General features: G+C 44.6%; 1 protein-coding gene across 1 annotated transcript in view; it reads left to right on the forward strand.

The window, feature by feature from the left end:
- The first annotated feature begins 8,344 nt into the window (after positions 1-8,344).
- Positions 8,345-13,198, forward strand: part of LOC128831257 (ethanolaminephosphotransferase 1-like) — a 79,906-nt gene continuing 75,052 nt past the window's right edge. Inside the window, exon 1 of the mRNA XM_054017571.1 lies at positions 8,345-8,401. Coding sequence (XP_053873546.1) covers positions 8,345-8,401 — 57 coding nt within the window. The remainder of the gene's footprint in view (positions 8,402-13,198) is intronic.

Raw genomic sequence — 13,198 nt, forward strand, 5'->3', positions numbered from 1 at the left:
TAGTAGGTGTCTGTCCCTCTTCCTATCTAACCAGCTTTGGAAAAGCTTGTGATTTGCACCAGGTCCCCATCAGAGAGGATCAGATTCCAACTCCATTGGTGGTGCAAAGGGCCTTGATGCCTAAAGCCAAATGGATGGAATAGAAATTGTGAACTATGAAAAATTTAAGACAACTAAACTCCTTAAAGTTTGATGTGACCCCTGAGAGTTACGTGAAAAAATTTCAGGTGGGTTCAAAAGCATCAAGGTGTAACTTATATGGAGGTGACAAGCTAGATAGATTACTTCTGCAAATAGGGGAAAGGATAAAGAGACAGTATCATGGATCAGTTGTATGAAATGTTTGGATTAGAACAATTTCATGATTTGTGTTCTGTGACCTGAGGTTGTGGGTGAGGGCTCAGAACCAAGAAGACCTCTATACAGCGAGCAGACTGGTTGATGAGCTTGTTGCTAATTAGGTTGGTTCTGAGAAAAAAAACCAAGGTTGACTGGCCCAAGCCTGGGCCACAGGAGGAGGAATATGTGGGATTCCCCAGAATTGGGGACTGGACAATATCAAGCTAAGGAAGAGGGAGGTGCAGCACCCCCAAATCAATCCACTGGTAAGGACCCCAAGATCTGAGTTATCATCACTGCCAGGGGGCTGGACACAAATGGGCTGTCTACCCAAGGTTCAGGCACTGATGCGGAGTCATTATGTATTAACTTTATCGCAGCCTGGACCAAGAGGGGCTCAGACACTGGCCCACCGATGCAGCAGGCTAACCATGGGAGTACAGTATGAATGCAACTGAATTCACACCACACTGCATCTTTGAGAGTCAAATACAGCCAGATCCCCAACAGAAATTGGAAGTGAGAATCAATGGGGAGACATTTACAGGGTGGTGGATCACCAGCACTGTTCATACCTTAGAACCTGCATGTTGTACCCAGAGCAGGTGCTGACAGGCAGGCCCCTGTGTGAAGGTCCCTGCCATGAACCCCATCATTCTGCCTGTGGCCCATGTCATTAGAGACACCAAAGAAGGTTCTGGGAGCCTGACAATGGGGATACTGGAGAATATTCTATTTTGATGTATTTGGAAGAGTTATTGCAGGGTGGAGCCCAGAGAGCTCAGGTGTAAATCCACTAGAGCCAGGCCCCATGGCCAAAGGATCTACTCACAGATATCCTTCACAAGATAGTAGAGCCAGCGCTGAGCATAGCAGTGTCCAGAACTCCATGTGAAAGTGTGGGAAACCAAGGCACAGATGAAAGTGCTATGAATCCAAACTCCACAGGGAGATGGGGCACTCAGGCTGCTAAGGGATACTGCCAACCATACAATGCCTGCCAGGGAGTTGGAAAAGCCCAAGGTAAGTGTTAAGCCACTGCTTAGGGGAATACAAAGCAAGAAGCAGCCAGGAAGTAAGGGGAAGGTCTGTGACGGGACTCCACTCACCACACTGGCACCTCCTGCTGGCCATCTTGGGGATTAGCTCCACAGGTCAGTACACCCTCTCCTGATGGTGCCTCGCCGCTGTCACATCCACTCACATTACTCCAAGGACTGTGGCATCCTCTTAATGACACAGCCCTCTGTCACTGTCACCATCTCTACTCCCCCCTTCCAGGGAATCTACAATCAACTGTACAGCCACTTCACCAGAGGCAAATGGGTGGGATCTTGGCCCATCCACTGTTCTGGGTTCCAGACCAGGGACTCTCTGAACCACAGTCATCTACTGCATTCCTTTGACTTCACCACCACTGCATTTCCCTGGGCCACTTCCCCACAGCCACAGCACCCTACTCAGTCTCAGCAGCCCACCTGGAGCTCCTTCTATACTCCATGGTCCCTGCCTGCACTGCTTTGTCCAAGATGTTACAGGGCTGCAGGACACAGTCTTCTCTCCTCAAGCTCCCAGCAGAGACTAACTAACTGACTTTGGCCCTGCAGCTCCTTTTATGTGAGCCCACTGGGCCCTGATTGACTGTTCCTTGCTGTCTCTCTCCTATTGGTTGCTTCCCGCGCAGCCTCCCAAGGGCTCTATTAACCTCTTCCCTACCAATGTGGGGTGAACATCCAATCACAAAATCTCCCTCTATCTATAATTGTATTATAATCTGTGAAAATGTAAATGGATCTAAGGCAGGTGGGGGAGGAAGTGCTGCTTTCCTCAGTGTATCATGAGCAGTGGAACTAGATTCAGAGGGCCAACATTCCCTGGAAGCACTGTTATTGATGGGACAACAGGTGAAAAGGGAACACACCAAGTTAGGCTGAAAGCAGCTCAGCCACATGGACAGAATTTAATAAAGTTTCACTTGTTCAACTTAACCCACATTCAGCTTCACCCTTTGTGAACAAAACATTTAGCATGTAGAGAACACAGGCTCTCCACAGCCATCACACAGACTGCAAACTCAGGAGGAGCAGGGCATGTAACTTGGCTGTGGGAACAGTTTGAGGGTTCACCCCTACCAGTGGATCAGGCCCATTCCTCTACAAGAAGTATTGTGGGGTTAAGACATGCTCTGCAGGGATCCAAGCCAGTTTTCATTATGGGAGTTAATCAGTGCCCTTAGAAGAGGCAGCAGGCTGCCTCTAAGAATGGTGACCCTGCACCTGGGAATGTAGGGGTTTCCGAGAGTAAAGCACAGGGTGGGGTGGCTGTGGCAGAGCCCGTGTCCCAACAGGCTCTGGGTGTCTCTAGGGATGTTGGTTCTGGGGGGTTAGTGCCCCCCTTTACAATCTGGGGGAGATGGCATTACTGGTTCTGTGGCTTCTGACTCAGTGGCCTCTTGGCTTGAGTCTGACTGCAAAATAGAGGCTGAGTCTGTTGCTATGGAATCCGTGACCTTCCTTGACTGAGGATTCTGGCTTGCTGGCAAAGCCCCAAAGCAAAAAAGGCCATTGAAGGAGGAGGCAGTTCCAGTTTCAGAGGGTGCTATGAAGTGGGCTAGTTTAGTCAGTGCCGTTGGGAAGCACGCTGTTGAGGGTGCTGCTGAGGGTGGTTCCTTGGTTGGGGGCATAGAGAATTCTCTGGTATTAGTTTTGCCCCCTCCCTCCAATCTCTCTGAAGTTTCCCCCTTGAGGTCAATAGTGACTCTGATGTGCAGATGACGAACTCACAGATTCTTTGGGTCCTGAACATCCTGAGGGGGGAAAATATCCTGGACACCATTGATAGGTTTCTGGCTGAGACAAAGGGGAAATTGATTTCCTGAACTTAATCTGTTTTTGTTGTCATGTAACTGCCTCTATGCTGTAGCATATGTATATTACATTGGATCCTCCTTTGGACTTTTTCTTGGATGTTTGAGGCAGAATATTTTGTATCTTCCCCATTGTGGAAGGTGGGGTCTCATTGATCCTTTGACTAGAGTTGCTACTTTTCAGTTACTGTCTCTGTAGCAGCTGTTGTTTGGGGATGAATCTGTTCCTTGGAAGCCATTGGCCTTTGCTTTTATTCAAAGGGTAGGGGGTTTGGGTTTTGATCAGGAACTTATTTTATTGGATCCTGGGTGCCTCAGTTTTAGGGTGACCAGATAGCAACTGTGAAAAAACGGGACAAGGGGTGGGGGGTAATAGGTGCCTATATAAGAAAAAGTCCAAAAAAAATGGGACTGTCCCTATAAAAACGGGACATCTGGTCACCCTACTCAGTTTTGAGGTGTTACCTGGTTTTATTAAAGCCTTTTTAACACATGGAGATCTTTCAAGCCGAGGCTGCAGGATAGATGGCTGGAGTTCCCAGGGTTGCTTGTTGAACCCACTGTTTATAATCCTGCCATGAGGATTCCTAGTCTTGTTTCTAGGAGTCTTTTCTTTTCCCTTATTGCAACAGGTATAACAAAACTGGTTCATTTAATTGATTTTTACTAATTTTACTTGGGTCTCAGCAGATATCTTGGCTGTCAAGCTTGGTTTTCATTCTGTTCACTGGTATTGTCTTTTTGTTTTTAAATCAGAGGTGGAATCAGCTATTTCCTACGGGCAGTATTGCCAGTCTGGGCATTTGCCTCCTTCAGTGAGCCATTCCTGATTATACTTATGCTTCTGTTTTCTTGCCTGTTGTTCCTGCTGTGGACTGGGATGTTGACAAGTCTGGCAGCTTGCTTGCCTGGGAGGGGGTCTTCAGAATTTATTTTTCATAGCCTAGGCCATGTATATGCTTTTGGTAAAGATTCATCATTTTCAAATGCTTGTTGATTATCCCAATATGGTATGGAGAAGACAGCTTTTGATGACGGACTCCATCCATTCAGCCTGGCGAACTGTATACAAGCCTCCAATTGCAAAGAGGATAGGTGATCTCCAAGGGAGAATTCTTCACGGGGCTTTTGCCACAAATGTGCTTATTCATCGGTTGACTGTGGAGGTGTCCGTGTCATGTCCTTTTTGTGACATGGAAGAGACTGGTTTTCATATGTTTCTTACCTGTCCCAGGTTACAGCCATTATTTGTTTTACTTCAGGGTATTTTTTTGGTTATTGTCTCAATATTTTCTCCTAGCTGTATTTATTTTTACTGTTAAGTATAAGTTCACAAATAGATCTGTGGTATGCCTGGCAAACTTTATTTTGGGTCAAGCGAAGAGGGCCATTTAAAAAAGTAAACAATGTAAATTATTTAGTACAGGGGTTGCCAAAGTCCTTTGTTGGTTTTTTTTTAGATTTGTATTGGTTTTACACCTTCTTTTGGAGTTTAGATAGCATACACTTATAAGCAATTTGGATCGATTTATTCAGTGGTAGACTATTGGAAATGCACTTTACTGTTGGGGTTGGGCAATTATTTTTGAATTTGTAATTTATTTTCTTGGTTTTACTGCGTTTCAGTACTGATTTAATTAAAAGTGTTTTTAAAGTCAAAAAGAACAGGAGTACTTGTGGCACTTTAGAGACTAAGAAATTTATTAGAGCATAAGCTTTTGTGGGCTACAGCCCACTTCTTCGGATGCATATAGAATGGAACATATATTGAGGAGATATATATACACACATACAGAGAGCATGAACAGGTGGGAGTTGTCTTACCAACTCTGAGAGGCCAATTAAGTAAGAGAAAAAAAAAAAAACTTTTGAAGTGATAATCAAGATAGCCCAGTACAGACAGTTTGATAAGAAGTGTGAGAATACTTACAAGGGGAGATAGATTCAATGTTTGTAATGGCTCAGCCAACTCCCACCTGTTCATGCTCTCTGTATGTGTGTAAATATATCTCCTCAATATATGTTCCATTCTATATGTAACCCTTCTGCCCATCTAAGTTGGCAGCAACAAGGGCCGGGTTCTGTATCTAGGGGTTCCGTTTCAGTAACACAATGCAAAACCGGCTCGAGCCCCCACCCAGTGACCTGGGACAATTACATACCACCCCCTGGGTACCTCTAAGAGGCAATACTTCCCCTCTCGCAAGCACGGAGTCTGAGTGTAACAAAAATTGTTTAATAACATGAGGTAAACGACATCAGCATTAAATTGGAAAAACACCACAAACAGGATTCATAACACAAACCATGAGCAAAAAACCCACCCCAGCAAGTTGGGCTGTGTCCTTTACCTTGGGTTCTTGAAACCAGCAACCCAAGGATCACCAAAGTCCCAAAAGTCCAACAACCCCCCAAAGTCTCTGTCCCTGGTCAGTGCAGCCCCAGAGTTCGGGGGGGGGGGGACACGCAGGGTGTTAAGGGGCACCTTACGTGATCCGAGGCCGACGGGGTTCCACCGCAGCCTTCACCACGAGCCGCTCCACTCCACCAGCTGCCCCGTGAGCTGCTCCCGCCGTCCCACGAACTCCTCTGGCAGCTGCTCCACTCTGCTCACCGACCTGTGAGCCGCTCAGCTCTGCTCCACTTCAGCCGTCCCTTGGGCCGCTCCCACAAGGCTCCGCTCTGCTCCACTCACTGACCTGTGAGTCGCTCAGCTCCACTCCAACCGTCCCCGCAAGGCTCCACTCTGCTAGCTGCTCCCCCAGCCGCTTAGCAATATAGCTTCAGGCTCCCCCACTAGTTAACACAGCCTTAGTGATTTTAGCTCTTAATAACTTTAGCTCTTTTGTGATTTCAGCTCTTAGCAATTTCAGCTCATAGTAGGGGAGCCCCAGTGCTAGTGCACCATTGGCCCAAAGTGAATTCAGCTCAGCAGTCTGTAACTAGACTTGTAATGGAATCAAAGTTAGCTCTGATATTCAACAGTGGAGAGAGGAGGTAGTACAATTGGTGTTTCAACCCCTCAGAGAGGGCCCATACCATCAGGTACAAATACCTGTCCCCATCCTCTCTCTCTTCACTGGGTTTTGTAACCCATGCCCCTTGTCAAGCAAGTGCTACTTAGGTAATGGTGAAGGACTCGCTCAGTCCTTCTATCATACAACAGGTTTCAGAGTAGCAGCCATGTTAGTCTGTATCCGCAAAAAGAACAGGAGTACTTGTGGCACCTTAGAGCCTAACAAATTTATTAGAGCATAAGCTTTCGTGGACTACAGCCCACTTCTTCGGATGCATATAGTATATATAGTATATGCATCCGAAGAAGTGGGCTGTAGTCCTCGAAAGCTTATGCTCTAATAAATTTGTTAGGCTCTAAGGTGCCACAAGTACTCCTGTCATACAACAGTTTCACTGGCCTTGATTCACAGAATCAGGGTAACAAAACTTTATTCTTCCTGTCCCAATAACAGAGAAAACTGGGGATCCCACACCAGCCAAAGTAACCACTTTGAGTTGCTGTTGTTTCATGCCAGGCGAGTGGGTGTGCCTATGCAAACAAGATCAGCCCCTGGAGTTCTTTTCCACACTCGCCATAATTCACCACCAGATGTCAGGGTAGAGCTCATCCTGACTCTGCTTACATATATGCATCCGAAGAAGTGGGCTGTAGCCCACGAAAGCTTATGCTCTAATAAATGTGTTAGTCTCTAAGGTGCCACAAGTACTCCTGTTCTTTTTGCGGATACAGACTAACATGGCTGCTACTCTGAAACCTGTCATTATTTAAAGTCAAAGTCTCTCTGAGTCAGCCTGTCTCCCTAGGCAGCTGCTTACAAGTGATCCTTTTTTTCTCCCCCTGAGAGAAGCTTTTTAACGCTTTAGTGTTCTTTTGATCTCTAGCCTCCCAGCTTTGGCAACATAAAGCTTGCAACTTATGAGACCAGAGACGGGATTCTTGAAGCTAACAGCTTGACCCATTGTCTTTCAAGTGTGTGTTGGGATAGCCTTAGCTAGAGCTCTTGTTGCTTTCCTGTTTGTTCTTCCCATGGCCCCCTTTTAAGTAAGATCAAAACAATCATACCAGAAATTCTAATAACCTCCATAGTAATACAGTAACTTTATCTCACTGACTGGGTCACTTACAGTAGTCTTACCTTTATTACAGATCAGTACTCATACATTAATACATAGCAATTGCAAGCCTGTCACATCTCCCTCTTTCCAGAATGGACACAGCGGTACCCTACGGACATCCATGCATGCCCCAAATACCTCAAATTCCAGTACCAGTCTCCTCCCCATTGATCCCATGGGAGGGGTACATATGAACAGACTCCATGTGCACATATGTTCTTGTCAACCCAGTACATCTGATCATGAGAGGCTTGCATCCCTGCAAAGCATGTCTTAACCCCACAATGCTTCTTGTAGAGGAATAGGTCTGATCCATTGGTAAGGGTGACCCCTCAAACTGTCCCCACAGCCAAGTTACATACCCTGCTCCACCTACATTTGCAGTCTGTGCGATGGCTGTGGAGTCCCTGTGTTCTCTACATGCTAAATGTTTTGTTCACAAAGGGTGAAGCTGAATGTGGGTTAAGTTGAACTAGTTGAAACTTTATTAAACCCTTTGTACTGCTCTGTCCATGTGGCTGAGCTGCTTCCAGCTTAACTTTTGTGTGTTCCCTTTTCTCCTGTTGTCCCACCAATAACAGTGCCTCCAGCCAGGGAATGTTGGCCACGGCCCCGGTGGCAACAAACTCAATGTAGTCACACTCCCCAGTCCCCAGTGTTCTAGAGCAGTCACGTCTGTGCAGAGCGCATCACGAGATCCGGTAGCAATACTCCGCAGCGCTGTCTAAATGAACCCTTTGATTGTAACCAGGGACTAGTGGCCCCGTCGCCCCTTCTCACTCAGCCGGAGCCTCCAGTCAGTGCCTCTTTAGTGCCCGTGCTTGGTGCCGCCTAGCAGAGGAGCTGCGGGCAAGCGCGGGACTGGTCAGAGACTGACACACGCTCCCCGACTGCCAGCAGCTCTCCTCCCTCCCGCTTCTCCAAGCGCTCCGGCTGCCTCGCAGCCTCAATCTCTGCCCCAAGCGACTGCCGCGGCACCGCGTCCGGGCGTGCGGACACGGCACCATGTGGCAGCCCCAGTATGTCACTGCCCAGCAGCGGGCCGGCTTCCGCCGATACCAGGTAACGCTGGCCGGAGAAGGAAATCCCACGTGTCCCTCCCGAGTTTGTCCCCCTCCTCCTTGGACTTCCTGGGGGAGGGAGGAAGCAAGCGACGGGGGTGCAGAAAATACATTGTTTAGCTCCCCCCCTCCCTACCCAAAGCTGCTGCAGCCCCTGGGTGTTTTATTGATTCCGAGGATGGCTGGGGATTGGGAACTACTACGGGAGCCGAAAAGTTGCGGGGTGTTGGCTTCCGCGCGTGTATGTGGGTATCTGCGGTGTCTCTCCCCCCCCCCGGCCCCCAGAAGTGAGACCCATGGCCGGGTTCTGGTCACGTTGAAGTCAACAGTTTTAGGAGCCCCAGGGCATGAATGAGAAGTCAGTACCGCTGCTCAGCTGCCAGTCCTCATGCGGTGCTGCCTGTCCTGGCCGCGCAGGGGTGTGTGATGCACAAGGTTGGGGGTGGGACCGTGGGAACAATGTGCTTCTTTCTCCTAGCATGTTACTTGGCTCTTCACTCTATGATCTCTCTCCTCCCAACTCCTTAAGGGGCCCTAGCTACCTGGTACTTTCATTTTACACCCTGGGGTGTGGGTTGGTTGGATTGTTTTTTCGTACATCAAATACAATTATTACTTGAGGGTCATTACACAGTGTTCGGGTGTCAGCGTGCTGCTGGCAGAGGTCAGTGAGAAAAGACCAAACTAGGGAAAATTGGGTGTATATGAATGTGAGCCAAGTGGAATATAAGATTCCTTTTCAGGTTCTCCTAGTCTAGGCTCAAAGCTTGGCTTCTGGTTAAAGAAAAAAAACCAAATGAATGCTTTTCCACGCTGGAAAAAAATCAGACTTCTTTTGCTTACTTCAGCGATCATTTAGCTATTGCAAAGTTTTAAGGATCCCTTTATGATTTTGGTTTTTTGAGTTTGAGAAAGTTGACATGTGTTGGATAAAATTATTTTATGATGTTTTTGGATGTAAATCAGTGTATTATAATTTTTATTTAAAATAAAGTTGTGTCAGCAGAATTGTTGACTGAACTAACTGTGAAGGTCAGCAAGGGGGGTTGGAACTGGATACTAATGAGGAATTGAAATGGCCCCAGGTGAATATTATTATCAGGCTTTAGGACAAAAAATCAAAAACATGGGGGGAAAAAAGTATGGGTGGAACATAGTAGGAATGATTAAAACCAAACATTTTTGTGGGGTGGCTAGTGTAGAAGGCTGCATCATGTCAGAAGTGGTAAAGCATATTTACTGATAAAGGGAGAGACGAGATGTTGCTGGTGAGTGTATGGACCAATTATACAATTTCTGATCCAAGATGGGGACAAGAAGGTTGTTTTTCTTTGGCTATTGTGTGTGTCACGTTTTTAAAAATTGGCAATTCATCTTTTTTGTGTGGGAGAGACTGATGTAAGAAGGCAAATCAAAAATTGGGTTGAATCCTGTGTTCCTTTGGTTGCCAGTTTGGGTCTGGAAGAAATTTTCTTGCTCTGGATATTGGCTAGAAACTTGATGTGTTTTCACTTTCTTCTGGAGTTCTGAGCAGGGATCAGGTGAGATAGTCACCACCAATTTCCTACTGTTGGTGGAAGAAATGGGGTTCAATGGGAAATGACTACCAAAAAGGAGTACGGCGGAAAGGGATCTGGGATCACAGTAGACCACAAGCTAATTTATGAGTCAACAGTGTAACACTGTTGCAAAAAAAAGCGAACATCATTCTGGGATGTATAAGAGGATGTAGTAAGCAAGACATAAGAAGTAATTCTTCCTCTCTACTCCACGCTGATTAGGCTTCAACTGGAGTATTGTGTTCAGTTCTGGGTACCACATTTCAGGAAAGATGTGGACAACTTGGAGAAAGTCCAGAGAAGAGCCACCAAAATGATTAAAGATCTAGAAAATATGACCTATGAGGGAAGATTGAAAAAATTGGGTTTGTTTAGTCTGGAAAAGAGAAGACTCAAAGGGGATATGATAACAGTTTTCAAAACATAACAGGTTGTTACAAGGAGAAGGGAGAAAAATTGTTGTTCTTAACCTCTGAGGATAGGACAAGAAGCAATGGGCTTATATTGCAGCAAGGGAGGTTTAGGTTGGACATTAGGAAAAAATTCCTAACTGTCAGGATGGTTAAGCACTGGAATAAATTGCTTAGGGAGGTTGTGGAATCTCCATCATTGGAGATTTTTAAGAGCAGGTTAGACAAACACGAGTGCAGGGGACTGGACTAGATAACCTCTCGAGGTCCTTTCCAGTCCTATGATTCTATGATAACGTGTACCCTTTTCTGCCACTCTTCTTGCAGCCTCTATGAATCCTCCCTATGAATCCTGTTTCGATTATTGGTGGGTACAAGCACTCATGGGCCATCCAGAAAGTGAGCACAAATTAAAGTGGACAGCCAAAATTTGGTCCCTTATTTTTATTTTGCTCTTCCCCCACCAGAATATAATAATTCTAACAGTTATGCTAATGTTACCTTTGCTTCCCTATTCTTATCACTGTGGTCCCTTGCTTTCCCCAGGTAATTTACCAGTCTGAGTCAGCCTTTTGGTAATCCCTGTTGGGGTATCACACTGGACTAAATCTCCACAAGTCAGGAACACTTTTCCACCTCTCACCAGAGATCAGAAGTTTTCTCCTTGTCTCCAGGACCAAACTGTAGTAAATTATCCCAAGAACAGTCGAATATCCCAAAGTTACAAAATTGAAAGATCAACAGGAAATCAAAGATAAATATTACAAAAAATATATGAAGGTCTAAGTTTGTTAGTCTCTAAGGTGCCACAAGTACTCCTGTTCTTCTTTTTAAGGCTCCCTAGTTTCCCAGGTAGGTCTAAACCCTTTGAGTTACAAAAACAATATCAGAAAATATGGTGTTCACATTTCTAGAGGTCTATGTTTCTCTCAAGGAGTCAAGGTGCTGGTCTGATCCTCCAAACTTTAACATAGAAGAGTTTTAGCTCAGTGTGAATGAGTTTCTGCCTCCTGCATTAAGATGAATGTTTGTCATTTGTATCCTTCTGGCTGCCTGACATGGCTAGGTGTGACCTTGCCATTACCAAACCAAGAATGAAAGTAGCATCCTTCTATGTTAACAGGTTCACAATAAGGTTTGATCTTATCATACATGACCTCTCCGCCCTGGCCTAGGTACTCCAATTTAATGCAGTAGTCAGTTTGCTTTCCATAGCCAACAGCTATCTTTTTTAACTACGGTACATTTTTTACCTGCTTAAGCTAAATTGAAATGACACTTTTATTCTCAGATTTGCATCAAATCAGTGACTTACCACTGAGTTAGTAATTTCCATGAAAGTTTGCGATTAGACCAACCCTGACAGAGACTATATAAACTCAGTTCACATTTTCAAGGCTAGCTTCATGACTGCAAGGCCTAGAAACATAGCTAGAAGCATGGTCCTATGAAGTCAATGGGAATTTTGCCATTGACTCCAGTAGAGCCAAGATTTCACACAATGGTTTTAAAATGAAAGTTTAGATTTCAAAGCACAAGAGGTTTTAGTGTATATTTTCCCATGTAACTATACAATTCTCAGGGCCCTGATACTACATTAAATATGATTTCTTAATGGGCAGTATTTAATGCATCACAGATAGTGAATGTTAATTAGCGTGGTGCCTCTGTAGACAAAATTGTTCTCCATTTGCCTTGAAATTCTATCTAAGCTATCTATCAGCTCAGCCTGTTGTGGTTATTTTTGCACAGCATCTCAGAACCAGGTTAATTAAAACTTTGATCATCTTAAACAGTGGAGAAGCCTAAGATTGTCAAACTCCCCAAAACTAACTTTTCAGTAAGAGAATTACTGCCACGTTTAGAAACAAGACAGAGATTTAACCACCTACTGTTCTGGGAATGAAATCTTAATTTTTTTTTTCACTTTACTTTGATGAATTATGTAATTAAAAGTCTAATTAGAACTCTGCTAGTGTATAATGTTCCAAATAAAATAGTAGAGTCAGTAACCTTAATTTCTATGAGGCTTTTTTAGATTATTTTTGTACAGATGTAGTAAATCAGTTGGTGAAATCCTGACCCCATTGAAGTCATTATATTTAAAGCAATATGCCAGAATTTGCACTGCATACTTATTTCTGCCCTAGTGATAATTGATGTAATATAGTATGCAAGTAGCTGCATAATCATTAGTTTTCTTACAGACACCAAATCATATGAGAGAGCAACATAACAACATCATTTGGCATTAGGGTGACCAGATGTCCCAATTTTATAGGGACAGTCCTGATATTCGTGGCTTTTTCTTATGTAGGTGCCTATTACCGCCCACCCCCTGTCCCAATTTTTCACACTTTCTATCTGGTCACCCTATTTGGCATAGAAGTTGCAGCCAATGTCACTGATCACAGGACTTGTTCCTAATGGTGGCACTATTGTATATACCCTTGGGGAACTCAATAAGAGCAGTGTTCTATCAGTGAATTCACAGCAGATTCTTGTTTGCTGAATCATTTCTGAGGCAAATAATTTGGGTGTAAAAGAAGCTTTTTGTTTTGCTGGTTCTCAAAAAATGCAAACAGTGACAACCTATTTTGATTGTGTCCCTTTGTTTAGAGATATCATCTCTATATAAAATGTAGAGATATATAGAGAAAATAAATATATAAAATCTATAATAAAAAGTTTACCTGGAGTTTATTGGTAGGATAGACAAGAAATTTAATTACCACCAATTTGGTCTAGCATATGCTTGTACATGTTGGTTATTTCACATTTTTTTATTCAACTATGTTTTGATGGTAAAATAGTTTCAAAGCTATACAT

This window comes from Malaclemys terrapin, chromosome 2, assembly GCF_027887155.1.
Source record: "Malaclemys terrapin pileata isolate rMalTer1 chromosome 2, rMalTer1.hap1, whole genome shotgun sequence".
In the NCBI taxonomy this organism is placed as follows: domain Eukaryota; kingdom Metazoa; phylum Chordata; order Testudines; family Emydidae; genus Malaclemys; species Malaclemys terrapin.